General features: G+C 36.2%; 1 protein-coding gene across 1 annotated transcript in view; it reads left to right on the top strand.

The window, feature by feature from the left end:
• The window catches only part of Tango4 (transport and golgi organization 4), an 85,940-nt gene extending 59,366 nt beyond the window's left edge, over positions 1–26,574 (top strand). Inside the window, exons 7-11 of the mRNA XM_089108027.1 lie at positions 3,979–4,173; positions 14,726–14,844; positions 19,230–19,431; positions 24,644–24,775; positions 26,457–26,574. Of these exons, the coding sequence (XP_088964153.1) occupies positions 3,979–4,173; positions 14,726–14,844; positions 19,230–19,431; positions 24,644–24,775; positions 26,457–26,516 (708 nt within the window). The 3' untranslated portion in view covers positions 26,517–26,574. The remainder of the gene's footprint in view (positions 1–3,978; positions 4,174–14,725; positions 14,845–19,229; positions 19,432–24,643; positions 24,776–26,456) is intronic.
• Positions 26,575–26,943: the final 369 nt, after the last annotated feature.

Here is a 26,943-nt window from a genome sequence, read left to right as displayed (position 1 = left end):
TTTCTTTTGTTTTCATACGATCTATCACTCAGATAATTCTTGTACAAGTCCTTTCTCCTTTCTATTAAACATAAAGCTTTTTCACTAATATTCTTAGCTGTAGTTCTAGCTTTCTTCCCTAATACGCGTTCAGCAACTTCACAAATTATTCTTCTAAAATCATTCCAACCATCTTCCACATTATCAAATTTTAAACTCTCAAGTTTAGTATTCAACTGTTCCTGGAAAGTTTCTCTTAAATTCTCATCCTGGAGTCTTCCAGCATCATAACTTCTCGGGAGATGGTTACCCTTCTGATATTTCAGCTTTAGATTAACCCTTGACACTACTAGATGGTGATCTTTACTTTTAACATCAATAACAGCACTCCTATATACCCTAGTATCTTGTATTGATCCTGCCAGTCTTCGGTTTACTATAACATAATCAATAAGGTTTGCTGTCTTACCATCATGTGAATACCATGTTAACTTATGAGCCATTTTATGACCAAACACCGTATTGGTTATAACTAGATTGTTATACCTACAAAACTGCAAAAGTCTGTATCCATTACTGCTTTCTTTGCCTACACCAAATTTACCTAGGCTGGGATACCATCTATCCCTATTTCTACCAACCTGGGCGTTAAAATCTCCCAGTAATAACATCATATTTCTACCTGGGACCCTGTCTATTTGCTCCTGTAACTGTAAGTAAAATTCATCTGAGTCATTGTCAGTCGGTTCTACAGGGGCGTATACTACTATAACTGATACCCTGAACTTTTTAGTCATAAAATAAGCAATTAGTATTCTTTTATTAAGACCTTCCGATCCTAAACGAGAGTTACCATCTTTCTTATCCATTATGAGCCCTTCTCCATGTCAGTGTGTTCCATCCTTCCTGCCCGATTAAACAAATTCTATATCACCTAATGTCAGGCTTCCAATTCCTAAGATATGGGTTTCTGAAACTCCTAGTAAGTCCAGTTCGAATTGTCTGAATTTGTCAGTCAAAATGTCAATATGATAGTCATTTTTTAATGTCATAAAATGTCATAAAATGGTCATAAAATGGGCAATTATTATTCTATTATTAATACCTTCCCAGCCTAAACAAGACTTAGCAGCTTCCTTATTCATCATGAGCCCTACTCCCTGTCTATGTACCACATTCTTCCTGCCTGAGTAAACAAATTCTATATCACTAATTTCATGCTTCCTACCTGTGGAATATGAGTTTCTGAAACTCCCAATAAGTCCAGTTCGTATCGTCTGAATATTTCAGTCAAAATATCGATACGATGGTCATTTGTCAACGTCGTAACACTCCAAGTTCCAATTTTCATGTTCTTTAAATCATTGAAATTATTTTGGCCTCAGGAAAAGCAATGGTCCCAGATACCAGTGCAGGACGGGGATAATATCTCTTCTAAAGTTTACACTAAAGTGCTTGTGCTAGTTGAGAAACAGGCAGAAAGACTTGCTTGAGGCCTCCAATATTAATGGGGGTTTTTTGTACCTGTAAATCTTTCTTGGTCACAATATAGTTTTCGTCCCAGAGCGTACCCATTTTTCAACACCAGTTAAAACCCGGTAAAGACAATCCGAATCCTATTACCTCCAACTCAGTATATATTTATGCCTACAAACATTATGCTACTACGAGAAGGCAGCCCAAAATAGATAAATTAGCTAAGAAGAGGTTTTTCAGCCCGAAGACGCCCGTCAAAACATACTAAGCCCAGAAAAATTGTCCATTAGTCAGAATCCCGTGCGAATGCTGTGTCGTTTACTAGGCTATAGTTTCCTCGAGGGGCGCCACTCCTCAAGTGGGACTAGAGTTGACCGCAAGGTCCCCAGTCTTGCAGATACCCCGAAAAGGTCGAGGCAGCCCTTTGCAGAGGCCGTTGTCCATAGATCTGGATCTTACGCCCTGCCGCAGTTGTCCTCCAATAGAGGATCCTCCCGCGATGGTGTTCTGCATCACCATGCAATTTAATTGCAACTCATGGGACTTGTGGATAAACCAGTGGGCCCTATTGAGTGAACATTTAAGGGGCCTTCTTTCTCCTCCGCCTGTATTTATGGCCCCAGGCGAGTGCCCCAGTTTCTATTATGGACCCCCAGGGACAAGGTCCCTCCTTGGTCCGTGCCTCCTATGGAGGTACCCTACATATCTGTAGGGCGTTCCCAAATCGCCACCTGGGTACACGCTGAATGGCCTGGGGGAGGCCAGATGATGTAATATTGCCTATTATGTCATATTTGTGTGAACTGCCTGATTCCCCAGCGTTCATTTACATATTACCTATTTACATATAAAAGAGATCAAGTATAATGCCAAATTAATTGAGATTGAAACGTCTCAGAATAGTAATGACACAATTGATTGTCACTCGCCTTTGTCCAACTGTCAAACTTCATTTTTGACAGTTTTTCCAGTTTCCTTTTTTTTAGCAGATTTAATAAAAATATATTAAGGGCGTTGGGAGGGGGAGACAAATTTCCCCAAAAGTTTTGATTTATCTTGATCCATTTTTTAGACCAGAAAAGTTTAGTATGTCAGTTTTCAGAAAAAATAAACGTACCTTTTTCGAAAATATATGTTGATAATTATTATTAAAATTATTACTCGTCTAAAGATATAGGATTAAGACCAAATCAAAGGTTGATTTGAGGTCGGACGAAAAGCGGTAAAGAAGGTACTGATGATGGAGCTTGGACGAAAAGGGAAAGGTTAAGGGAAAATATTGGAAGGTATGGTTACATTACATGACCCTTGGGCAACAGGGACAGAGATGAAAAGGGGATTATAGTAAGGCCTGTTGTGGAAAAGGACAGGAAAGAAACAGATTACAGTAAGGCCTGTTGCCCTGGCAAGCCCACATAAGCCACCTGGCAAGTCCAAAAGCTACAGGGATGAAAAATCTAAAAATTATTGCTACAGTTGAAAAATAAAACAAAAAAAAGGCGAATAAAAATCAAAGAGCATTTTATTTCCAAAATACATTTTCCAAAAAAGTTCTGCACAGAAAATTAAGGGCCATATTAAACCCTATATAGAAGACATAAAGCCGCACAATAATTCAAAATCAAAAGGATTAGAAATGGATATAAATAAAAAATAAAGCTTAAAATGGACAGAACACAAAATGGATAAATACATACAACTGAATAATCTCCCTCAAATATACGAAAGATGAGATTAAAAGAAAAACGAAGAACAATTGATCCGAATCCCGAAGAAACTGAAATTACTAGAAATAAAAGTATGTTCATTGCCCTTCTAACTTTTTTGAATGACAGATTGGAGATATCTGGAGCCATTGTCTTAGATCTTTTCCAAATTTTTATTCTTAAAATAATGCAAGATTAAATAAATTAATATTAATGCAATGTTTAACTTTTCCAAAAACAAAACAAAAAAAAGATTGTTGACCTTTTTGATCTTACAGCTCCTTTAAGCCTAACATAACATAACCTAAGAAAACGCCTTTGCTTCTTTCTTCTTCTTTCGAAAAACAGCACCTGGAATCTATGATAGACTCCTTTCGGCTTCTAGGAGGTTTCTTCTAAATACACAATTAATACAATGAAAATCAACTCAATCAACAAATAAACAAAGTAGTTTTTTCTTTCTTTTTTTTCCTTCAATTCTTAAGTAATATAATACTCTTGCTTTTCACATAACAAAAACAATTCTTATAACATAAAAAAAAAGTAAAATAAGAAACAATGGAACTGGATGGTCTGTAGGAAGTACGAGTACAAAGTACGAGTACTCGAGCTGCCATAATCCCGGCAATTTAATTACTTAATTGAATTGCATTTGCTTGAAAATGACAAGTTTAATTACCGATTCGAGCAACCTATCAGTTGCGCATCCCTGTTACTAAGCAAGATATTAGAAAAAATTCAGTCACTTTTAAGTCTGTTAATATTTTAAAATCATTGTCAATAAATAGGTAATCTCATTTTCATTATCTCATTCAAGGTGATTCGTCATTATCATGGTCATTTGAGTGCATGCTATGCCCTAGCCTTGCATCCAACCATTGATATATTAGTTACTGCTGGTCGGGATTCGACCGTTCGAGTTTGGGATATGCGCACTAAAGCCAATGTTCATGTTTTAACTGGGCATACAAACACTGTGGCTAGTCTGGTTTGTCAAGGAGCTGAACCACAGGTAACTAAGTTCTTTTTGTACGTCAGGGCGTCAAAAGTGATGCTTTAAAGAACACATCTTTGTTTTAAAATTGACTTAGTGGGCCAATAATACTTGCATACAGAGGAGATGGGGTGCTTATGGAAGTGGTTCTTAGGTTATGCAATAGGAAAGTGTTCAAAAATCGGAGGGCAAACTTCTTGGGAACAATTGAATTCCAGAATCGGTGAAGAAAATTGGATTATCTCTGTGTGAACCTCAGATCAAAAGGTTGTCTTATGTCAGCCAAGTTGAGTTGCTTTTAGTGCCTAGTGTAAAAGTAAGGTCAGCTGAAACTGAGGAAGAAACGTCACAGCTGGGCGTGTATACACAATCTGAGCTTCTTGAAGTGAAATAGGTCCTTGAGTTCTTGCCATCAGGACATTTTCCAGAAGGCGCTGGCGAATGCCAACCAGACTTATAGGTAAGATAGATTGTTGGATATTGCCAAATTTGCTGGGAAGTATTAGCTAAGATCTAGTTACACCTAACGATGATGAGGACCCGCTCCTCTTCGAAGGTGGGAAAGATGAAACGGCTACTAAGTTCTTGCAAACAGGACATCTACCAGGAGGAACTCTCGGGTTACAACCAAAGTTGTTGGAGGATTAAGAGTTCGTGATCTTTCTTCTTCTATTTAACAGCAGGCGGGCTTTTCAGTAAAACTATTTAGCCCTTTTCCTTCTGCTTCACTCTGTGGGCTACAGAGCTACTGGCTTGATTGCCTCATATTTATTAGATATATTCAGATATCTTTCAGCAGATCTTTCGACTCTAGGAGTTCAAATATAAGATGATAGATGTCGATTTCTATGCTCTGTGTGCAGGTATAGTTGGCTAGGCTCTTGACTGATAGTGGGATTTTGTGGTGTTTGAAGTATTTTAACAGTTTAGAAAGCAAGGTATGTTGTGCAGCCGTCAGCATATTACATTCAAATAGGCAATGGTCAGTTGTTTCATTATTCATATTACAATGCCTGCAAAGAGGGGACAGGGGAATTGAACCACTTGAATTAGAAAGCTTATATGAGAAAGCAAGGAAATTTAGTCCATTTGTTCCAGAACGAATTCTATGATAAATTTTAGAAAGATACTTATTGGGAAAGGGGGAAAGGATAGGATTAATCTTATTAAAATTAATATCTGATAGCCTCCATCGGTAAATATCTCTAATTGGGATTGGTCTCCCACTTGGCTGGTCAATATTTATAGAATTTTTTGCTATTTCATCAACCTGATGATTACCACTTATGCCAGAGTGGCTAGGAATGTACTGAAAGTAAGTGTTTATGCCACTTGAAGCAAGATTATCAATAATACTGAGACAATGATAAGTGTCAATGTCCAACTTATATTGAGGAGCTGAGGCCAGCAACTCAAGGCTTGATAAAGAGTTGGAATAGATGATAATATTATTCAAATTTTCAATCAAAGATTGGTTTTGCTTAAGGTGTTCTAATGCCATGATTATGGCATTTAACTCAGCAGACATTATAGATAAATTATTAAATAATCTCTCGCCCATTGCAATTTTCAGGTGAGGAAGGAAAACACCACTTGCAACCTTCTCATTCATTTTTGACCCATCAACAAACATTTGGAAGTGATTTTTATAGGTAATTGTATTAAGTTCTGCAAATTTTTTCTGAACAAAAGCAATGGGGGTTAAATCTTTATTCCATTTTGAAAATTCAGTATTTATTATGGGAGATGACCAATTCCATGGAGGGGATTGGGGGAAAGTAGGTGCAATAGACTTTGCTGGTACAGGGAACTTCTTTTGAATATTGGCATACTCATCTGCAATACCTCTATACATGGCTGGATTTCTTAACCAATTATGTAATGTGTGTGAGCTATTTGATTCAATTTTTGTAAGATGTTTTATCAAGAGAAAGCTACGTCTATCCCTTATTGTTGTTAATCCACTCTCCATAAGCAGAAACTTGGTGCTTGTGGGTTTCCTAAGACCAAACATAAGACGTATTATATCATTGTGTGTTCTTTCAATTTTTTGCATCTGGGTTTTTGCACAAGCACCATATACATTGAGCCCATAATGAATATGGGGTCTTATATGTGATTTATAAAATTGGAGTAAAGTTTTCTCCTTCCAAACCCAGGGTGTGGAAAGAAGTCTTTTTATTATATTTGCTTTTCTATAAAAATTTTTTATTGTGTTTGAAATGTGGAGGTGGAAATTAAGTTTTTGGTCAAGCATGAGACCTAGGTAATTAATATTATTATCTTCTGGAATAGTTGTTTTATTTAGAGTTAGTTTTGCATTAACATGGTTTCGCTTCCTGTGAAATTGGATTATTTTTGACTTGGTGGGTGCAATGGGTAAATCTGAATGTTGAGAGAATTTTTCAAACTGGAAAAGTGACTTTTGCAGATTTGACTGTGCTATCTGAAAGGTGTTGCCAGATGACCATAGCACCAGATCATCAGCATATTGTAGATTCGTGTGGGGTAGGTTCATGTCCCAGAGATATAGGGCAAATAGGAGGCAACTGAGGACTGCTCCCTGAGGTAGGCCTTTGGATATTGTCTTTTGGGGTGAAGAGGCTGAACCAACACAAACAATGAAACTTCGCACTTCTATGAAGGATTTAATAAAGGATACTAGCTTGGGAGGTACTCCAAGGTTTGCAAGTTTATTTAAAAGGATCTGGTGGTTCACATTGTCATATGCTCCTTCAAAATCAAGGAAAGCTGCCACTAGGATATTATTTTTTGAGAAAGATTCATTTATTGCATTTGTTAGCAAAATGAAAGCATCTGTTGAGGAGTGGTATTTCCTGAATCCAGTTTGAGTGTGTGGGATCATGTTATTTTTCTCAACAAACCAGAGGAGTCTGTGATAAATCATTTTCTCCATTATTTTCCCCATCACAGGTGTAATCATTATGGGCCTATAAGACTCAGGGTTATCTTTTGGTTTATTTTTCTTTAGGATTGGTAGGAGGGACGAACATTTCCATATATTGGGGAACCTAGAGGATGCCCCAGCGTGATTATAACAATTTAGCAGTTCTTGTTTGTATGAAGGTATGAGATTCTTTATCCATGTAGGGTGTATATTGTCATAGCTGCTGCTAGTTTTGGACCTAATATGATGTATTGCATTATTCAATTCCTGGATTGAAAATGGATTAGTTATGTACTCGGATCCTGGGCATGGTTGGTAACTAGGGTTCATAGGAATTGTGGAAAGATTGCTTTGATTGTTTGATGTTAGCTTATTAACAAAAAGAGTTGCAAATAGGTTAGCCTTTTCAATATCATTGTCATAATGGGTATTATTATGTATAAGTTCATACAGGATTGGGTTGGGAGAAGTCTTTTTCCCACATATGTGGCTTATGACTTTATGTATAATTGGCTCATGGGTTTCTCTGGAGAGATTATTTGCAAAATTATTCCAGTATTTATATTTAGCATCTATTATAGTCCTTTTTAGATTAGATTCTGCTTGTAATTTTTTTAAATATGTAGTAGGTGTTGTTTTTTTTATGAATTCTGTCCTACCTGCCTTTTTTATCTTCCATTTATTTAGGCACTCATTTGTCCACCATGCTTTAGGAATTTGTTTAGGGAATGTTTTCTTAGGTGTTGTCCTGGGGATAGTATGATTAGCTGTATTTATTAGTAAAGATGTCAAGGCTTCAGCATGTGTGTCAACTGTTGTGTTAGAAATGCATGAACTTTGGGTGAAACTTGTAATTTCATCATTTAGCTTATTTTGGAAAATAGACCAATTTGCTTTAGTGTTGATATATTTGGAGGTATGAGATGAAGTTTCAGTAGGTTCATTTAGGGAGCAAACTATAGCAAAGTTGTCTGTACACAGACTATCAATTTTATTTATGTAAATTTTGTTCAAAAAATTTAAAGACACAATTTGTAGGTCAATTGTGGAGAATTTGGCACTTTTGGGGTTAAAATATGTATTTAGGTTTGGAGGGGTAGCAACAGCTAATTCATTATTATTTGAAGTCATATGCTCAATAAATTTACCAGCTTTATTTGCTGGTTTATTCCCCCACAAAAGGCTGTGGGCATTGAAATCACCACAAATAATGATGTTTTTTAACATATTAGAATTATTTATATAATTAAAGAAATCCTTGGCATCTGAAGTTTGGCCATTAGGGTTATAAAAGCTTATTATGTAGGTTTTTAAATTATTCAGCCAAACACTTATACCAATTACATCAACATCATTTTCAAAATCTGGAAAATTGATGCCACAAAATTTTATATTATTATTAACTAATAAAGCTACACCACCTCCTTTTCTCTCTGAAGATCTATCCTTTCTCAGGATAGTGTATCCCAGAGACTTAATTTGTTGATTTTGGGTTAAATGAGTTTCCTGGAGGCAAGCAATATTAATGGAATTATTATTCATAAATGATATTAGTTCATTTAGCTTATTTTCTGTGAGTGATCTTACATTCCATTGGAGTATTGATAAATGTTGTGTTGTTGATTTATTCTTCATATGACTGTGTATCAATGTTCAGCTTTGTTAAAAGTAAAGCAAGATCTTTTTTTGCTTGAATGAGCATATCATCTGGGATGTAGATTTTTGCCAATTCTGCAATAATTTTTGTTTTCTGTAGTTGATGTATGTTCATGGCCTGAACTGCATTACAGTTTAGAATGAATAAGCATATATTTGGGGATTGCATTTTTGGTAGTGCATCCTGTTTGGTGGTGAAGGGATTGATTCCTGGTAGTGTTTCTGGTTTGTTTCTTCTTGGGAGGGAGGGCCAGGCTGGACTCATCTCACTGGAAAACGAGGCTTGCTGGCTTGGTGATTCCTTCTGATAGGGATTTGAGCTAGGGGGCTTAGAAGATATTGTTTTATATGGGGTGCTTGATGCATTTGGGGCATTTGACTTGGGGGTTTTGGTTGGTTTCATTACAGGCTTTATTTGGTATTGTTGGGCAGCATTTGCTTCCATTGCTGCAAAGGGGTCTGGGATGGCCTTCTCTGTTGATATTTGGAGTGTTAGAGCTCTTTTCTTGTATGCAGGGCATAATGATTTATTTGTAGATTCATGAGGACCTTTGCAATTGATGCATGTAGGCTGGGTGTTTTTGCAAGTTGTCAGCTCTTTAGGATGGAAAGATTTACAATTACTACACTCTTGGAGAATTTCATTGCATTTGTTTGTCGTGTGTCCCAGTTTGAAACACTTCTGACACTGTATAGGCTTAGGTTTGTATTCCTTGTGTGGTTTGATTTGCCCAAATAGGAATAATTTTTCTGGGATATCAATTTTATCCTTTAGTGTGAATAAGAAGGATCTACAAGTTTTTAGGCCAGTAGAGTTAGGTTTTCCAAGTTGGGTAACATCCTCAACTGGGATTGTGTTTCCAGCCCTATCTGAGAGGCCTTCTTATAACTCCTGAGTAGATATCTCTGGGGGAACAGTGTAAACTACAACTTTTGTTGGTGATTGTTTTGGGTTCCAATTAGATGCAATAATTGGGATATTCAGAAGGGATTTAAGGTTAATTATTGTATCTGCTGATTTCTGATCTTCTACAGCTATAAGCAAAGATCCATCACGGATAATGTTAAGAGAGAACATTGATTTTAGCAATTTAAAAATTGCAACTCTTATTGCAGTGATCATTTTTATTTCAAAGGGGGTAGTGGGAGTAATTTTAAGGTAAATTCGTAAGTTTTTGGAGGGAGGATCTTGGGCAGGGAGAGGGGAAATGCTTTTAATTGGGGAGATTTTTTTCCTTTTTTAGAGCTTCTAGAGAGGACCTCTTGAAACCCATTATCATCATTTATGGTTGCATTAGGACCTACAGTTATCATTGTCCTATTCTCCGAATCGGAGCCATCATTAGAACTTTCAGATAATGTGCTTGACCAGCCAGGATGGGTATCTTTCACTATGGAATTTGATTTGGGATCTGGGGGGACGTTTTTTTTGGAGGACTTCTGAACATTGCCTATTGGAAAAAGCTTTAAACACAAATATAAAACTAAAATAAGAAGGGAAAATAGATGATATCAAACCGTCTGCACTATACTATGGGAAGGATAAACACCACAGTATAGCCCTGAGGATGACTTGAGCAGGATAGGTTTGGTACAACTACTGATTAGAAGCGATAATAATCAAGAAAATATATTTCGATTTTCTTGTACGGTTGCTGTTGTTGTGTTCGATGTGTTGTTGTGTTGCTGTTGTTGTGTTCTACTTGTGGCTTTCTCGTGTCTGGACTGATTCTACCCTTCTTAGAACAGAGAAGAAAGGTCTGAACTTTTAATAAAGGTGTGTATTAGAACGGATTAAATCGTAGTACATTTTTTTAAAGGTAGAACTTATTTCGTGTTTTGCCTTTTTGGGGACTCGCACACGATCGGGCATCTTTGATTGAGAAGGGGGGTCCCTAAGTGCTTGTCGTCAGAAATTTCCCAAGAAATGACTTTTATATCTACTAAACTTGAGTAGGGGTAATACCTAGTGTTCTAGGTGTATTTTTCGGGTATTCAAGACCAATGTGGCCTCTATGATGGCAGCCGAGTGTCCGTAAGTTCTACATGCAAGGATATGAACCAAGAAGGGATGTCTCATCTCAACTGTTCCTAGTCAGAAGTAACATTTAATGTCCAGGCTAAGCCTCTTCGAAGTAATGGACTGATTCGACCTCCTAAGGGGAAGAAGAAATTTGGACCCTAAATTTTGTGATCAGGACACCTACAAGAAGATGAAAGATCGAAAATCCTCCCCTTATTGTGGTTCTTCTATAAGTAAAAGGGTTCTCTTTAAAGAAATATTCTTTTTTACAATTATGTTTCCCAGTGAAAAAGAAGGTTAATTTTAGCAGGGCTCGGAATTAGTCCCTAAAAGTCCCTAAAGTTCCTTTTTTGGCTGAAGTCCCTTCTAAGTCCCTTTTTATGCAGAAAGTCCCTTAACTTGCCCAAAAGTCCCTGAAAGTCCCCATTTGGGAGCATGGTATATTTGAAAACTGAAGCATGATATATTTGAAATATGTCAGTGCGGATCTGCTAGGCAACAGTCCTAATGAGAAGAGCCATCAGCTAGCAGTGGAAGTAAAACTCTTGAGATATTTTGCGACAAAGATGGTGCATACAAGGCAGAAGTCATGTGAGTACTCAAGTCCTTGTAAGCTTCTATGTCTGCAGCTTCAAGTGACGGAATCATTGATGTCTTCGACACCATATTCTTTGGTAAGCTACCGCCCCGGATGTTGATGAGTGCGAAGAAAGCTATGTACATATTAACTGATGCACTTCATCCACACTCTAAACAGAATCTTCTGAAAGACATAGGTGAAGCTTACTTTGTTCTTCAATACGACAAACAGTGAAGGAAAAAAAGAGCTACAGGTCAGAGTGCGCTTTTGGTCCTCTTTAAGATATCAAGATTTGAGCCACCATCTGGGGACGTATTTCATGGGACATGCTGCTGGTGAATAAATGGTAGAAAAAAGCTGATGTCATGCATTGGTAGTGATAATTTACCTCTTGAAAGATTAATAAAGATAGGTAGCAATGGTCCTAATATCAATAAAAAAAGTATGGTCGTAAACTCGTAAATGAATACATTGAACAGGGGGCTGTAAACCCGGATTTCCAGGTTTTTAGTCTTGTATGATCAGTTGTGCTTTTTTTGAATCAGGCCCATTTTTGAGGGATTCCAGGCTCTTTTTAGAAAATCCTGAAAGACTATTTTCGTAATTCCTAAACACTGTTTTTGTTGGAGGTGACTAACAGCTACCACTCTTGAATCGGATTCTATTATGAATAATATTGGATTTTTCACAGGAAAGAGAGTTTGTTTAAGCTCATTTTATTCTTGGTTATTATGGGCCGGGGTTTGCCCTTTATTAGGTAACCATGATGTGTCAGGTTGTTCTATAGTAGTACAACCTTGTTATTTTTATTACTTTCCTATGTGCTTCCTATAACGAATGTAAGAAAAAAAACTGAAATATTAGAATTTTACCCTCCTCATCCACACTCAAACTGGAGGACTCCTGGGGGCAAAATATAAGAAAAAAATAGTGACTGTGTTCTGAACAGTGACGCCTATGTTCTGAATAGTCACTTTTTGTCACTTTTTCTGAATTGAAAATGTATTCTTGCGCATCTCGTTGCAGCCGACCCCTGCAAAATTCTTCAAAGGAGCTTGTGAACATTAGAAAGGGTAACATCCATGTTGTGCGCGTGAAAGGGCTCCAAGAATTTGGCGAGGAGTCATCCAACTTTGTTCTCATCTTGAGGCATTTTTGTTTTCCTTAGCTGGCCTGCATGATGTCAGGATTTTCTAGAATGCCAGAAAAAGAACGGCGTCCCATACAAAAGTTTCATTCAGGACGTCCCGACAAGGTTGTTGACATTGGGTCTTGCTGTTTGCTGAGCAATTAATGAGTGTTTGGTGCTCTTGGAGTATTTTTTGCATTACGTGCCATCGAAGAAATATTTGAAGCATGTTGCTTCATCAGCAAAGTACCTCAAGATCATAAGCTACATAAGAAGGAAAGATAGGCTTTCAGAACTCGAATTCGTGTATTCATCGTCTGAGCTTTTTACGAAATTAACAGCAGTGTTTTGGAAGAACCGACCCCTTGTGCATGCTCGTCATGCCGAGCTGAAAAAATTACTTCTCACTGTTTTTACGAAACTTCTGAAACCGAACATTATCATGTCTGCTGAGGAAATTTTTACCAGTTTGCTTGAGAACTTAGACAACTATTCTCAGGACACTCTTGTAGGTGAGTAGGTTGCGTTTGAGTTAGATGCTCAGAAACTCACCTTGTTAGAAAGACAAGGGTTCCATCGAAGGGCGCCAAGGCGTTTCAAGGCAGCTGCCGAACACTTGATCAAGAAGTGCCCCATCTCTTCTAATAGCCTTTTCCAAGCCCTTAGGTGCCTGGATCCCACAGAAAAGAAAAGAGCTAGAAGTGTATGAGATATAGCTGTGCTTGCTCGAGAAATCCCTCTAGGAGTAAGTGTTGACTTTGTTTGAAGTGAGTACTAAGCCAAGAGCTCAGTAGAATCAACACCATCACACGTCAACCATTACTGGCCCTAAATCTTCTCAATGATGGATTCTTTCGGTGGGCAAAAGTGTATGCTTTTGTTGAAACTTGTAAAAGGTGCGTTGATATTATCCCATAACAGTACTGACGAAGAGGGGGTTTTTGCTCTGAGGGAGACTTCTTCCACCGGAAAGAGCCTCCATGCCAGAAAAAGTCCTAAATGTGAAGCTGTGTGTGATTGACGAATTGATCATATGTAAGGTTTTCCAGAAAGGTTTTCTATTCCAAAAGAATTGTTGACTTTGGCTAGGTTGGCCTGGTCAAAATACCAAGACTAAGTGGAGAGCAAGGTAAAAGAACAAGCTGCTGAACGAAGCATTCAGGACTAAGAGAAAGAAAAGGAGCTGAACCTAGCTGATATCTTTAGCAAAAAACAAGAGCTAGATAGACATGAGGAATCATTGCAAGAAAAGCAGGCCTCTAAAAAGCAAAAACGAGCAATTGTTGAAGCCCTCTTGAAAGAGGCCACCGATCGCTTATAGAGAGCGGTGGCTTCAAATGACTCCGTGGACATCACCTTGGTCAATTCCCTACTAGAGAGTGCCATCAAAGCGCGAGAAGAAAAAAAAAAACGGATGAAAAAGATTGGGCGGCAAAGGACATACAACACAGGACATGATAACAACAAGTTGGACACTATAAGCAAGTTCACTAATCTCTCAAAGAAGTTGAAGAAGTGAATGAGTTAACTTGCAAGCTCAAGTATTATGAATTGTTTTTACTTGTTACTAGTTTTGAAGTTGCTTTTCTATTTTTCTCCTCAATAAACATAATTGAAAGTTTGAACAAAAAGAAAATGGAAAAACAAAGACAAATGACGCGTCTCCAGGGAAAATGAGTTCCTTCCGAGGCTCATGAATATGATGATGCTTACGGTGGCTTGGCCACCGTTTCTGATTTATTAGCCAAGGATTTTTTTTTTTTACCATGAATGACAGTTAAAATCTCTTCCCACTTTGGTCCCTATTTGTTCCCTTTTTGTCCCCTAAAAGTCCCTTGGCAGCTCGTCAAGTCCCTTTTTTAATGAGCAGGAATCATTCCGAGTCCTGTTTTAGGGGTCTTGCTTCTTCAATGTATTTTAAAAATTAGGATTTAAGGATAATTAGAAGCGATATCTTTCCATAGAAACCAATAATAATATTTACTATATTAAGATTGTATAGAAAAAAGCTTATATGTTATAATTTGCTTTTACTAAATGGCTATTTTTTCTTCGGATGAAAGTGTTTTTGTATGATTTACAAATCTTCGGTCTATCTTGAAAATGAGCATTTTCAAAAGCAATGAGAAATAATTCTTTGCCTTAATATACGCACAAAAAATGTTTAAGTTTTTGTTAGGCTTAGAAACTTCTATAGCTTAAATTTTGTATACTAGCATGCAATTTGTCCTCTATATACAAATTCTTTTATTTGCTTTGCTACATCTTTTCCAGATTATCAGTGGCAGTCACGATTCAACAGTTCGACTTTGGGATTTGGCTGGGGGGAAATCAATTTGCTCCTTGACTAACCATAAGAAAAGTGTTCGCTCTGTAGTTTTGCATCCTACACAGTAAGTAAATGACCTCAGTAATTTGGTTAGACCAGCTGATTTTTTTTTTTTTTTTTTTTTGCGAAAGAAAGTTTTTCATGGCTTTGTTTTAAGCAGAAAAAGTCTAAATATTGTCCTAAATATTAGTGTAGGAGACCATTAAGCTAGAATTTGTTATCTTCTAGATACAAAATTCTTGATGTGTTTATCTATGAGCAAAAATTAAAATCTTCCTGTTAGAACGTTTCTTAAAAGGTGCTATTGAGGTACATTATTTTTAACTCTAATGGTTTTTTTTTTTATTTCAAGTATAATTTTTGGTCCGATAGGAACAACATGGGCATAAAGAGAAGGAAAGTTAGACAACTAGACTTCTAAACATGGATTTTAATAGAATTAAATAAAAAAAACAAGTTTTTTAAACTGAAAGTAAGGAGCGACATTAAAACTTAAAACTAACATAAATTATTCTTTATATTAAAGAGACTGTCCCCTCCTCAACTCTTCGATATTTACGCTAAATTTTTTTATTATTTTAAAAAATAAAGTTGTGAGACAGAGTCAAAATTTAGCGTAAAGAGCGTGGCGTTGAGGAGGTGACAGTCTCTTTCATATACAGAATAGTTTCTGTTCGTTTTAAGTTTTAATGTCGCTCCTTACTTTCAGTTTAAAAAACTTTATTTAATTGTTTTTTTTATTTTGTTTTTTTTATTTAATTTTTGAACGTTTTTGAATAAATGCAGGTTTTGATCTTGGCTCACCGTACATGAATAATTAAAAAAAAATTTTCATATTAATTTACTTTTATTTAGTTAAATGGCTTTCTCGAAACCTGTTTAATTTTATTTACGAACGCTTTTATTAGTAATAAATATACGTAACTTACGAATTAACTTACGTAACGAACTTCTATATTCATATATTTTTAATAAATTTATTAGGGGGTTAGCCCCCTAGACAATACCTTGCTCTTTAAGCGAATGTTCAAATTTTGTCCCAATTCTTTAGAAATGACCGCTTAATCACAAAGGCCGTTAATTAGAATAAATAGCTCTTATGAAAGTACTAAAAAATATTTGGCTTAAAGAGCGAGGCATTGACTACGGGGTGAACCCAATTATATATGTAATATTTTCTGTTCGTTTAAAGTTTCGATGTTGCTGCTGTTGCAGTTGAAATACTAGTTTTTTTATATTATATTATGATCTTTTTTTAAATCATGCTGGGGAGTCCGGCGCCCCCTCATAGCAATGTCCCTTCCCCCATGAAAACTTCCTTCATGTAAAGATCCTCCCACATAACCCCTGACCTCCCCCTCCCCCCCACTACATGGAAAAATCTCCCCTTAAAACGCCTGTATACTTCCAAATAACCAATACTATATGTTAACATTGGGTAAAGTTCATAACTTTCAGCCCTCTCCCCGGGAAGTTCGGGGGACTGAGTCATCCTAAAAGACATACCTGAAATATTTTCTAACATGTTGAACAAAATGGCTCTCTCAAAATTTTGATCGGGTGACTTTGAGAAAAAATGAGCGTGGGAGGGGGCCTAGTTGCCCTCCATTTTTTTTGGTCACTTAAAAAGGCCACTAGAACTTTCAATTTCCATTCCAATGAGCCCTTCCACGATATTCTAGGACAACTGGTTCGATACGATCACCCCTGGAAAAAAAACAAAAAAAAAACAAACAAATAAACACGCACCCGTGATCTTTCTTCTGGCAAAAAATGCAAAATTCCACATTTTTGTAGATGGGAGCTTGAAACCTCTACAGTAGGGTTCTCTGATACGCGAAATATGATGGTGTGATTTTCATTAAGGTCATATAACTTTTAGAGGGTCTTTCCCCCCTTTTTCGAAAATCAGACAAATTTTCTCAGGCGCTTAACTTTTGATGGGTAAAACTAAACTTGATGAAACCTATATAATTGAAATCAGCATTAAAATTTGATTCTTTTGATGTATCTATTTGTATCAAAATTCCATTTTCTAGAGTTTCGGTTACCATTGAGCCGGGTCGCTCCTTACTTACAGTTCGTTACCACGAACTGTTTGATATAACAATTGTGCCTATTCAGTAAGTAATTGCAATCGATTACAGTAATCTATGTCTAAACTTCAGGGCATATTCAGGAATAAATTTTCATTTTTGGCAATGTTTTTAAATTCAAACAATGCAGACAATACACGGCTCAGGAGTGGTCCCAATGAAAAATGATGTATTAAAAGCTATAATGTAGTTGAGACTAACCCCTTCATTTAATTACGCTTATTTCTGAGACTGCGATTAGATAGAAGAAAGTCTTTTACACTTCAATACGATAAGTGACTGAACTGATTTAGATTTTGTAAAGTAAATGTTCGTACTGTTTTTAGAGTTCGAGGTGGACAAATCTGGTAGAGTTGGCCTTGGTGGACGTAGTAGCATATTCCAGCTTATATAGGAGTGTTCAAGGAGATATATCGAACCAAAATTTCGCTTGCCATAAACTCTCATTACATTTTCAATTCTTTAAACTTTATTCTTGCGGCCTCCTGAACTGAAATGAGTTCCTTCCGAGGTTCATGAATATGATGATGGACTGAATTGGACTGAATGAGTTCCTGGTGAATGAACTGAACTGAATTCAGATATTACCCGAGTCTTCGCGAAAAGTAGTTGTTTCTCCTCTCTTCTTGTGAACACATTAAGCCCTTACTCTTGCTGCTAGTAACGCTAGCTGGGTTGACAGATAATGTGAACATGTTTCGCTAGTTACCACCTAGTTAGCAGTTGTAATTTGAAAAGGAGTTTTGCAGGAGACTAGTTTTACAAGACAGTAGAAGAACCAAAAAAAAAATTTTTTTCCTTTTTTTCTTCTACTTTTATAAATGACTAGTTCCTTTTGTGTTGTTTTTTGTTAAATCTTAAAGACATAGCCATTTTGATCTCAATTATTTAATTTTTTTAACTATGTATGCAAATGACAAAAGAAAAAATGAGATATTTAGAAAAATTCTGAACTAAGCTGGAATTTAAATGTTATATGAGTGTCCGTGAAAATTAGTTGTTTTTCCTCTCTTCTTATGAACGCACTAAGCCCTTACCCTTGGCTCCGTTATCTGTTCTATCTGTTCTACAGTATTTGAAAAAATACCGGTTCATGGGTTGAAAGATAATGCAAACACCTAACCCCACCTAGTTAGATGTGGTAATTTCAAAAGTGTTGTTTCAAGAGACTATTTATATAAGACGGTGAAGAAACACAATTTTTTTTCCTTCTACTCTAATTAGTAACCAGTTCCTTTAGTGATATTTTGTGTTAGGTCTTAAAGACATAGCAATTTCGATGTCAATTATTAAATTTTTGAACCATGTCTGCCAATGATAAAAGAAAAAAATGACGTACTTTGGAGAAAGCGTCATCTCTAAATATCCTGAGAATATTAATATATATTGGACTAAAAAGAGAATCTAGAATTTGGACTATGAGTCCTTGAAATGTTACGATTTGCACATTTATTGCTTTAATTTCCGTATTACATGGTTTATATTTTATGCCAGGTTCAGTGGATTTTTCAGATTTCCTTTTGGCTCGGACTTTTCCTTTTTCCTTTTCGCTCCTTTAAAATTAATTCCTATGTGTGTCCTAGACCAGTGGGCTTAGTTAAATATTGTGCAATACTTAGGATACAGGTACTTTATCTGGTTATATCAAATATGGTTTTACATTGTTATCACATCGTAATGGAACTCAGTGCCAAGTGTGAAGGAGGAGGAGGGGGCTATATTTTCCTAGGTAACACCAACTCTAGCAATAGCCTTGCCCTCCTCTCAAATAATAAAATATTCTCGGGATTTTTACATCTGTTCCTATATTTTACTCTATTTTTCATATAATTTGCCTATTTCCTGCGTTTTGTTGAAGTCCCCCCTGCCCCTTGAAAAGAAATTATACGTAAGAACCAGCCAGTTAAATAATATTTATGAAATCTTTATTTAAGTTTATGATTTTAAGAAATTTGAATTTGGTATTTGGATATTTATATTCTTTATTCATTCTTTATTTTTTAGCTCTTGCTTGAGAATAAGAACAAAATGTGGTTAACAATTTGAAAGCACTTGGCAATCTATTGACACCTCAGTATTACAAGTATAACCCATAACTAAACCATTGAATTGGATCGTACGTTCAAGATTTAACTATAGAACCATGATTGAACAACATCAACTGGTTAAAGATTGGTACATAAGCTGTTACGGTATCTTGTTACTTTACTAGCTGCACAGTTTTACTTACTAGTATGTAGTTATATTGTATAAGGACGGTTAAGTGTATATTTACAACCACTTAAGCCAGGGCAGTGCTACTGAAGATCAATAGGTTAGGTAAATAACCTAACAATTGATCTTGTTATATCAGGTATACTTTTGCATCGGCGTCAGCTGACAATATCAAACAATGGAAATGCCCTGATGGGAAGTTCATCCAGAATTTATCCGGGCACAATGCGATCATCAACGCAATGGCAGTAAATCCAGATGGAGTGTTGGTATCAGGTGCTGACAATGGATCAGTGAACTTTTGGGACTGGAGGACCGGTTATAACTTCCAGAAACATCAAGTTAGTTTTTAATTTTTATCCATCTATTTCCTTTGAATATTTTATTAAACATTTTGTAAATTTAATCCAAATCCCTCCCCCCCCCAAAAGAAAAAAAAAGAAAAAATCGAAAACTCGCCATTCACACTGATTTACAGTCCAAAACCCACCGGCAATCAAACATATGAATAAAATTTAATCTTCTCCAAGTCCTAATTTTCAGTCCTTTGGTGCTTATGAGGCTAAAATAAACCCTCTTTGCATAACCCATATATTTCTTCAACGATTTCGGGTTTCCACCTCGGTTTCTATTACCTCGTTTCTTAGTTTGTTGATTAGAAGGGTAATTTTCTAATATGGAAAGCTTATTCAAAACATGTCAAATACTGATTCCATTCAACTGTGTTTGATTTTACCACAGTTGGTATTTAAAGGCTGTTGATGTCACTAATAGCAAATGTGAGGCTAAAATAGCAATGGGAGTGTCTTAAGTATAGCCTATATGCTTTATATTGTCTTTCAGTTTCAAAGACAGTTTGTAACCATTTGCTGATATATTTGATAATTACAAAGCTGTCCAAAATTTTTCGTTTAAGAATGACTTCGGGCCAAAATTTCAAAATTCGTCTAAGGTACCTTTCCTTGCTGAGAAGTGTGGGAGTGCAACAGTGTTGTCAAGCGCTTAAGGGGGGGGGGTAGATATATGGGTGGGTAAAATAGAATTATAATTAAAACTTAAATATATATCTTACTGCATATCCAAGAACTAACACAAATTGTCAAATAATCAAACATTTGAACATTGCTTTCTGGTAATTAGTTTTTTTCAAATAAATTCTAATAAAAGTAGAAAGGATTGGTAAGCTCTCATTTGTAGTTATATTGGTAGTTCAGCCATTGTGGGCACAAACATTAAAAAAATGGCGTGTATACTCCCTTTGGTTGATGGAAACATGCTAACTCAGAAAGTATCGTGTATGATGATATTCACTCGTTTCATTTACCTATTGTATAACGTATCTTGATTTTTTCAGAGCTTAATATTGGTGATTATCTGGGAGTTACCTCCAAAGCCAATAACCTAATATATTACTTGCTATTAAATAGATAGTAATTTGTTTCTAAGAAAAGTACGTACTTCAGAATTTGTAGAAATTAATAAGGTTAAACTTCAAAACATACAGAAATTATCACTAATTTAAGTGGATTCTCACACCAATATTCTTTTGTTATCTTATTTAATGTTCTATGTACAGAGCTACACATAAGTATTATCTATAGGAGGGAGGTGGTTGGTTGTTAAGTTTTAAGGGGGATTTGTCAAAATACTAAAATAGTTTGTTTCAGGTCTTAATTTCTTTGGAGTGAAGGGGGGGGGAGCTGAGGAGCAATTTGGGCCAGTCGTAGAGTAAACCATCCTCTCCATTTGCAGGTAGGTTTGGCCTAATGTAATATGGTAGGTACTTATATTTAAGACTGTAGGTTCTGACCAAAATAGAGATAGTTGGATTTACTATCTTGACTGAAAGTTCATAAATTACACATACATTTCAAAGTAGGCCTATACACACTGAAGATTTTGAAAATACGTGATTTTTACATAAAAAAAAGAAAAAAAGAAGATATCCAATTTGTAATTTCCTCCTTGGAGATTTCATCAGTAAACTACCTGTACTCAACCCCCCCCCCCTCCCCCCAAAAAAATAAACCGCTGAAAATTGTTTGTTTTTACTATTGTCCCTTTCACAATGAAATTTTACTAATACCCAGACTTAATTAGCGCTACTTTGAGCCAATCAGATTTTTCATCGGATTGACTGAACAATCCAATGACGAATTCTGATTGGCTTAAATTGGTACTGGATAAATCTCTGTACTAACAAAATCTCATTTGAATGGGGCACAAGAAAGACTTAGGGTTCTGATGGTATCAAACAGTTCGTGGTAACGAACTGTAAGTAAGGAGCGACCCGGCTCAATAGTAACCGAAACTCTTAAAAAACAGAACTTTGATACCAATAGATTTATCCAAATAATCGGCTTTTTATACCGGTTTTAAATATGCCAGTTTCATTATGTTTAACCTTCCCCACTAAAGGTTATAAACCGCAAGATATTAGCCCTAGTTTCGACCAAAAAGGAAAACAGTCCCTAATAGTCAAATGATCTTAATAAAAATCACACCATCAGATTCATCGTTTCGGAAAACCCTACGGTATAGGTTTCAGGTTCGTTTTTGCAAAAAAGTGAAAATTTGTATTTTTTGCCAGAAGAAAGATAACGGATGCGTGTTTATTTGGTTTTTATTTCAGGGGTCATTGTATCGACCCAGTGGTCCTAGAATACCGGGCACAGTTTATATAATATACCAGTAAGTTTACCGCAGATGATTTCTGGCTCTTCATTCTCGGTGCGAACAAAAAGCTCCTCCCACTTATTTGTGCACTTATTGGTGAGCCAGCCAAGTGGTTTTGTCAGTACTTGTTCCGTAGGTGATTATTCTTTGTCTACCCGTGAAAAGATCTAATGCCGCTTATGTTTATAGGTTCTCTGGAGCACTTGCAACTCGGTCCGGGTTTTTATAATGGGTGAGATAGGGAATGATCATACTGCTAATTCTATAAACTGTGATACCGGGAGAGGGCTCATTCGAACAGAAATTAAAAGTTCTAGTGACCTTTTAAGTGACAAAAAACCTGGAGGGCAACTAGGCCCCCTCCCCCGCCCCTTTTTATCCCAAAATAGTCTGATACAAATTTTGAGGTGGCCATTTTGTTCATTATAGTTGAAACGCCAAAAAACTACGCCTTTGGATACAACATGACCCCCCCCCACAGCCCCAGGGGAACGATCATTAAGTTATAAAATTTGACCATTGTTTGCCCATTTTATTTGTTTGATGGATTTAGGCATACATTTTCGGGTGGTTGGGGGGGGGGACAAATTTTCTGCTTGGTGTTTTTTCATGGGGAGGGAAGTTTCCAGGGAGTGAACTTTTCAGGGGAAATTGTACACTGGGGGAATTTGTCAGAATTCTTATACAAAATTATTTGTATATGTCCTGCTTTCTCTTTTCCACCTCAAGTTTACGCGCAGAGTTGTTAAGAGTAATTGTCCGGGTTAAATTTTCACCGGGGTTGAATTGTCCGTGGGGAGGGTGTTTCTCCGCGGAGGTGGGGCCAAAATTCTTGGCATTATTTAAAAAACGAGAAATATATTAAGAAATATATTGGGATTATCGTGAATTTAGAGGGGTTTACTTTCATGTCTAAGTCTGAGGGAACATCTGCAATGTCATTAAGGATGCTCATAGGGCTGCTTATTAAATCTCTGAAGCAGGTTTCAACAACCGTTAGGTTATCGACAAATTTCCATCTGTCAGAGCACTTTGGGGTATTGTGGACAGGGAGTGTTGGAATAGTGATTCTCATATTTGACTCCCTGCGATCTATTTGATAAGAAGGAGGCAACCAATTTCACCCAGAAGCATCAATATTAAATTCAGCGACAAGTTTCACAACCAACATATTGTGGTTAACAAGGTCAAATGCTTTTTGAAGGTTAATGATTAAGCTTAGCCAGGAATTAGGGTTTCCGAGAATTTTTCCAATGTAGTAGATACGAAAAACAAGGTAGTGATAGGAAGAAGTGGATTTGAGGTTCGCAAATTGCCTCAGGTCAGTAAGAGTTGTGATTTTTTCTTTAGCTAATATAGGAGTGAGAGAAATTGGATGAACGTCTTCAAAACCGTGCTTTCGTCTCCCTTTTTTAAGGGGATCATGAAACCTTGTTTCCATATTTGTAGAATATTGCCAAGACAAGATAAGAACTTTGAAAGGAAATCACTGAAAGCATTAATAAGAGGAAATGGGATATTCAAAGGACAAATATTTGTTTTTTGAATTTGCCCAATTCTTCTTTCGATCTCAGACGTAGAGATAGATGGGAAAGATCACGTGTAAGTAATTAATAAGACAATACCGGAAAGCTCTGGATGATGGAAATGAGGAACCTTTTAAGATATTAAGATGGCAGTAACACGAGGGGACTCAGCCACGCAACTTTTTAATATCGGAATACTATTTTTTTCTTTCATTTGTAAACAATTGCTCGATCTTATTTTTGTAGTGGGATCGAGCCGATTTACGAATTTACCAGTTTAGCATTTTTGAAATTACCATTCAATTTGCTTCTAATTAGTTTTTTTGGGTTCATTAGTAAACAATTGCTCGATCTTATTTATGTTGCGGGATCGAGCCGATTTACGAATTTACCAGTTTGCCATTTCTGAAATTACCATTAAATTTGCTTCTAATTATTTTTTTTAGGTTCATTAGTAAGCAACTGCTCGATCTTATTTTTGTAGTGGGATCGAGCCTATATACGAATTTACCAGTTTTCCTTTTCTGAAATTACCATTCAATTTACTTCTAATTAATTTTTTTTTATGGGTTGATTAATGAAGATTTATCAATTAGCTTTTTTTGGAAAGTAGCAATTTTTTATCCAGATTTTGTAAATTGTATACATCGGACCAATCTTCATTATTCAGTCACATACCAAAAGAAATAAGGCCATAATTTTGAAGAGGGTGGTAAGAGCCAGAAATTATTGAGAAAGAATACAACCTGAATAGATATCAGATAATATAGACCCCCTTCAGAATGCGCAAGCTGGTAAACAACCCCTATGTAGTTATTGAGAATCCCGGATTCTCCCAGAAAACGTAAAATAACAGAGAAAGGTTTTGAAAAAAACATTAGGCAACGTGTGCTGACATAGAAGAAAAAACGCAATAGCGAAAACCCATGCCGTCTTTCGTCAAATATATATATATGTCTATTTTTCATATGTTCGAGCAAAACGAATAAAAGTAACTAAGACCTCTAGTTGCGCTGGGACATCTACTGATAACAGGCCAATTTTTTCCTTGGTTCAATCCAAATTTAAATCTATGTTCAATCCCTGTTTAAAAGATAGCACAATTGATAAAAGCGCTTGTGAAAAGCTCAGAACTTGACGAGCATGATTACCTTGTATTCTTGTCAACTTTAAAAATACTGTATTATCTATGCCTTTCAGACGAAAAAAGGATATTCCATTTTTTAATAGCTATAAGATTTTAGTTTCAAAATACTTTCTTGACTCTGACTCGACCCTTACTAATGTGTACAAATGTCTTCATTTTCGTATACAGCCTCGCTTTGCATTTAATAAAAATCAATATTTGCAGACAACTGTTCAACCTGGGTCCTTAGACAGTGAGGCTGGCATTTTTGCACTATCATTTGATCAATCTGGAACTCGATTGATAACCGGAGAAGCTGACAAAACTATTAAGCTATACAAAGAGGATGAAACAGCGGTAAGTAACAAGATTATTTTCATGGAATTTGTAATTAAATCCAAGATTTACAGAGTAGAGTTCTAAGAGTGATATTTGCGAGCTTCTTTGTGATGCTTGTCCCTCCATGAATATTCGCGACTAGCAAACCGTAAGACTGATGTTCTTGACCGGGTGCCTATTACCTAGACTGGAAAAGGGAAATCCTAAAAGGAAAAGGAAGATATTTCCAGCATGTGGTTTCTAGCACCAAATTTGAATATTGTATTAATATAACCGTTTTTTGTACTTTCCTTAAATAAATATTATTTTTGACAGCCATGGTTTCCCCTAGACGTTTTAAGTGACCAGCTCCTTTTTGCATTGGATATTTGTTACTAGCATTTTATTTGTCTGCTAAAGCACCCTTAGAACATCCTTACCATTAAAACTGAAATCTCTGAAAAACTACCATTCGTGACTGGTGCTTTATTTTACCGTTTTGATATGGCTTGTCACAAATATCCTCATCAACATGCCAACTACAAATGCACTCGCAAATGAACAATTACCGCAAATGCACACGCATAAGACTGCCGCATCTGACTTAATTTATCCGGTTGATATAAAAAGCCATTCTAGTTAACAAAACTGTCAATGTAAATTTCAGAATTACTTCTAAATATCTTCTCTGTTAGATGCTGAATAGAATCATGGAAAATTTGTTAGAGCATTTCATTGTAATATTGGAGTGCCCGTCCCTCTCCAGTAAAGCTCCAGTCCCTCAAGGGTCTTTGTTAAAACAGAAACTGTCCTAAAATTTTTGACTTTATTCTAAAACTGAAAAGGAATGTTTTAAGTGATAATCAAGATCTCGAAAAGAAGATTGTTTTATTAGGATCCTGCTTTGTCATTATCTAATAAAGAAGCAGCGTTGCAACCAGATCATAAAAGAGATTACGGAGCATATATTTTCTGTTTGGTCCTGTAGCGTTAAGAAGAAGAAACTGCTATATTAGATACCAAATAAAATCGTGGAAATTCTTATTAATACCAAACCGGTGTACATAGTGAAAACGTCGGAGAAGGAATTCTAATTTTTTTCTTAAAAAACACCTACTTACGAAAAAATGTGTGCAAAAAAAATATTGCATAGCTATTCGGCATATTTTCATTCAGGTGTAAAATACATATAATCAAATAGTCTTCTGTGAAATAGACTGTGAACTAGATGGGCTAAAACATATTTTTCATTCCAGCAGTTTTGCTGATCTGTTCCATTTTTACGAAACTCGTTTTTTTTTCTTTGCCAAAATTTTCAATGACAAAGATGGATTTTTAAGATAGATGGGATACTCCTATTAGATGAATTGTCTGTTGACAAATTCAACTTATTTTTTACAAGTGAGTGGCTGCCAAAAATCGCGCCTTTCAGCCAATCATCTGAGCCAAAGGAAAAGCAGGTCGCCCTTGAATAAGAGTTGGGAGAGAAGAGCTCATAAGAAAGGATTTAAAGGAATTTGTTTTCAACAGACTGGAGAAGAGAAGGAGCATGCGCGGTTGGGTTGACCTCAAGTGGTTTAGTGGTACAATGAGCTGTTAGTAAGTTATATTGGTAGTTTAACTGTAAAGACTGGATTGTATACTACATTAAGTCTTGCTATAATATTTATTGACTATATTATTGATTCTAAGCGATGTCTTTGTTGTTTTTTTCTTTCAGAGTGAAGAAACACATCCGATTCACTGGAAGCCTGATATACTTAAAAAGCGAAGATTCTAAGTTTTTACTCTGTTTTATTTTCTAAATCCAATTTCAAATATAAGTGACATCAAGATTGTTTACTTTGGCTACTTATTCTAGGATTGCTGATTCACACGATTGTCATAAATAGTGATGAAATGCAGGGTATATGTTTTCATTCAATGAAGCCGCCCCTCCTCCAAATAAGAAGATACCCTTAGCATGGGCGTAAATTCTTTCAAAAAGGGCTATGATGATAATGAATATCTTGTATTAAAATTGTTTGCGCAGATAAAGACGGGCGGGCAATGCACGTAACTAGGATAAGGAGGGGGCTTTGTCCTCCTACCTTCTATTAGATTCCAATGGTTTTAGACTTCCTCAAAAAGTATAAATGTTTTCTGCGCAATTCGCTTTCTTTTTTTCAGCCCCCTATTCCGTTACAGATTCATGCGTAAATGCATGG

This window comes from Artemia sp. Qi Xiang Cuo, chromosome 2, assembly GCF_049724085.1.
Source record: "Artemia sp. Qi Xiang Cuo chromosome 2, ASM4972408v1, whole genome shotgun sequence".
NCBI classification, from domain to species: Eukaryota; Metazoa; Arthropoda; class Branchiopoda; order Anostraca; family Artemiidae; genus Artemia; species Artemia sp. Qi Xiang Cuo.
This window is presented reverse-complemented; position numbering and strand designations above follow the sequence as displayed.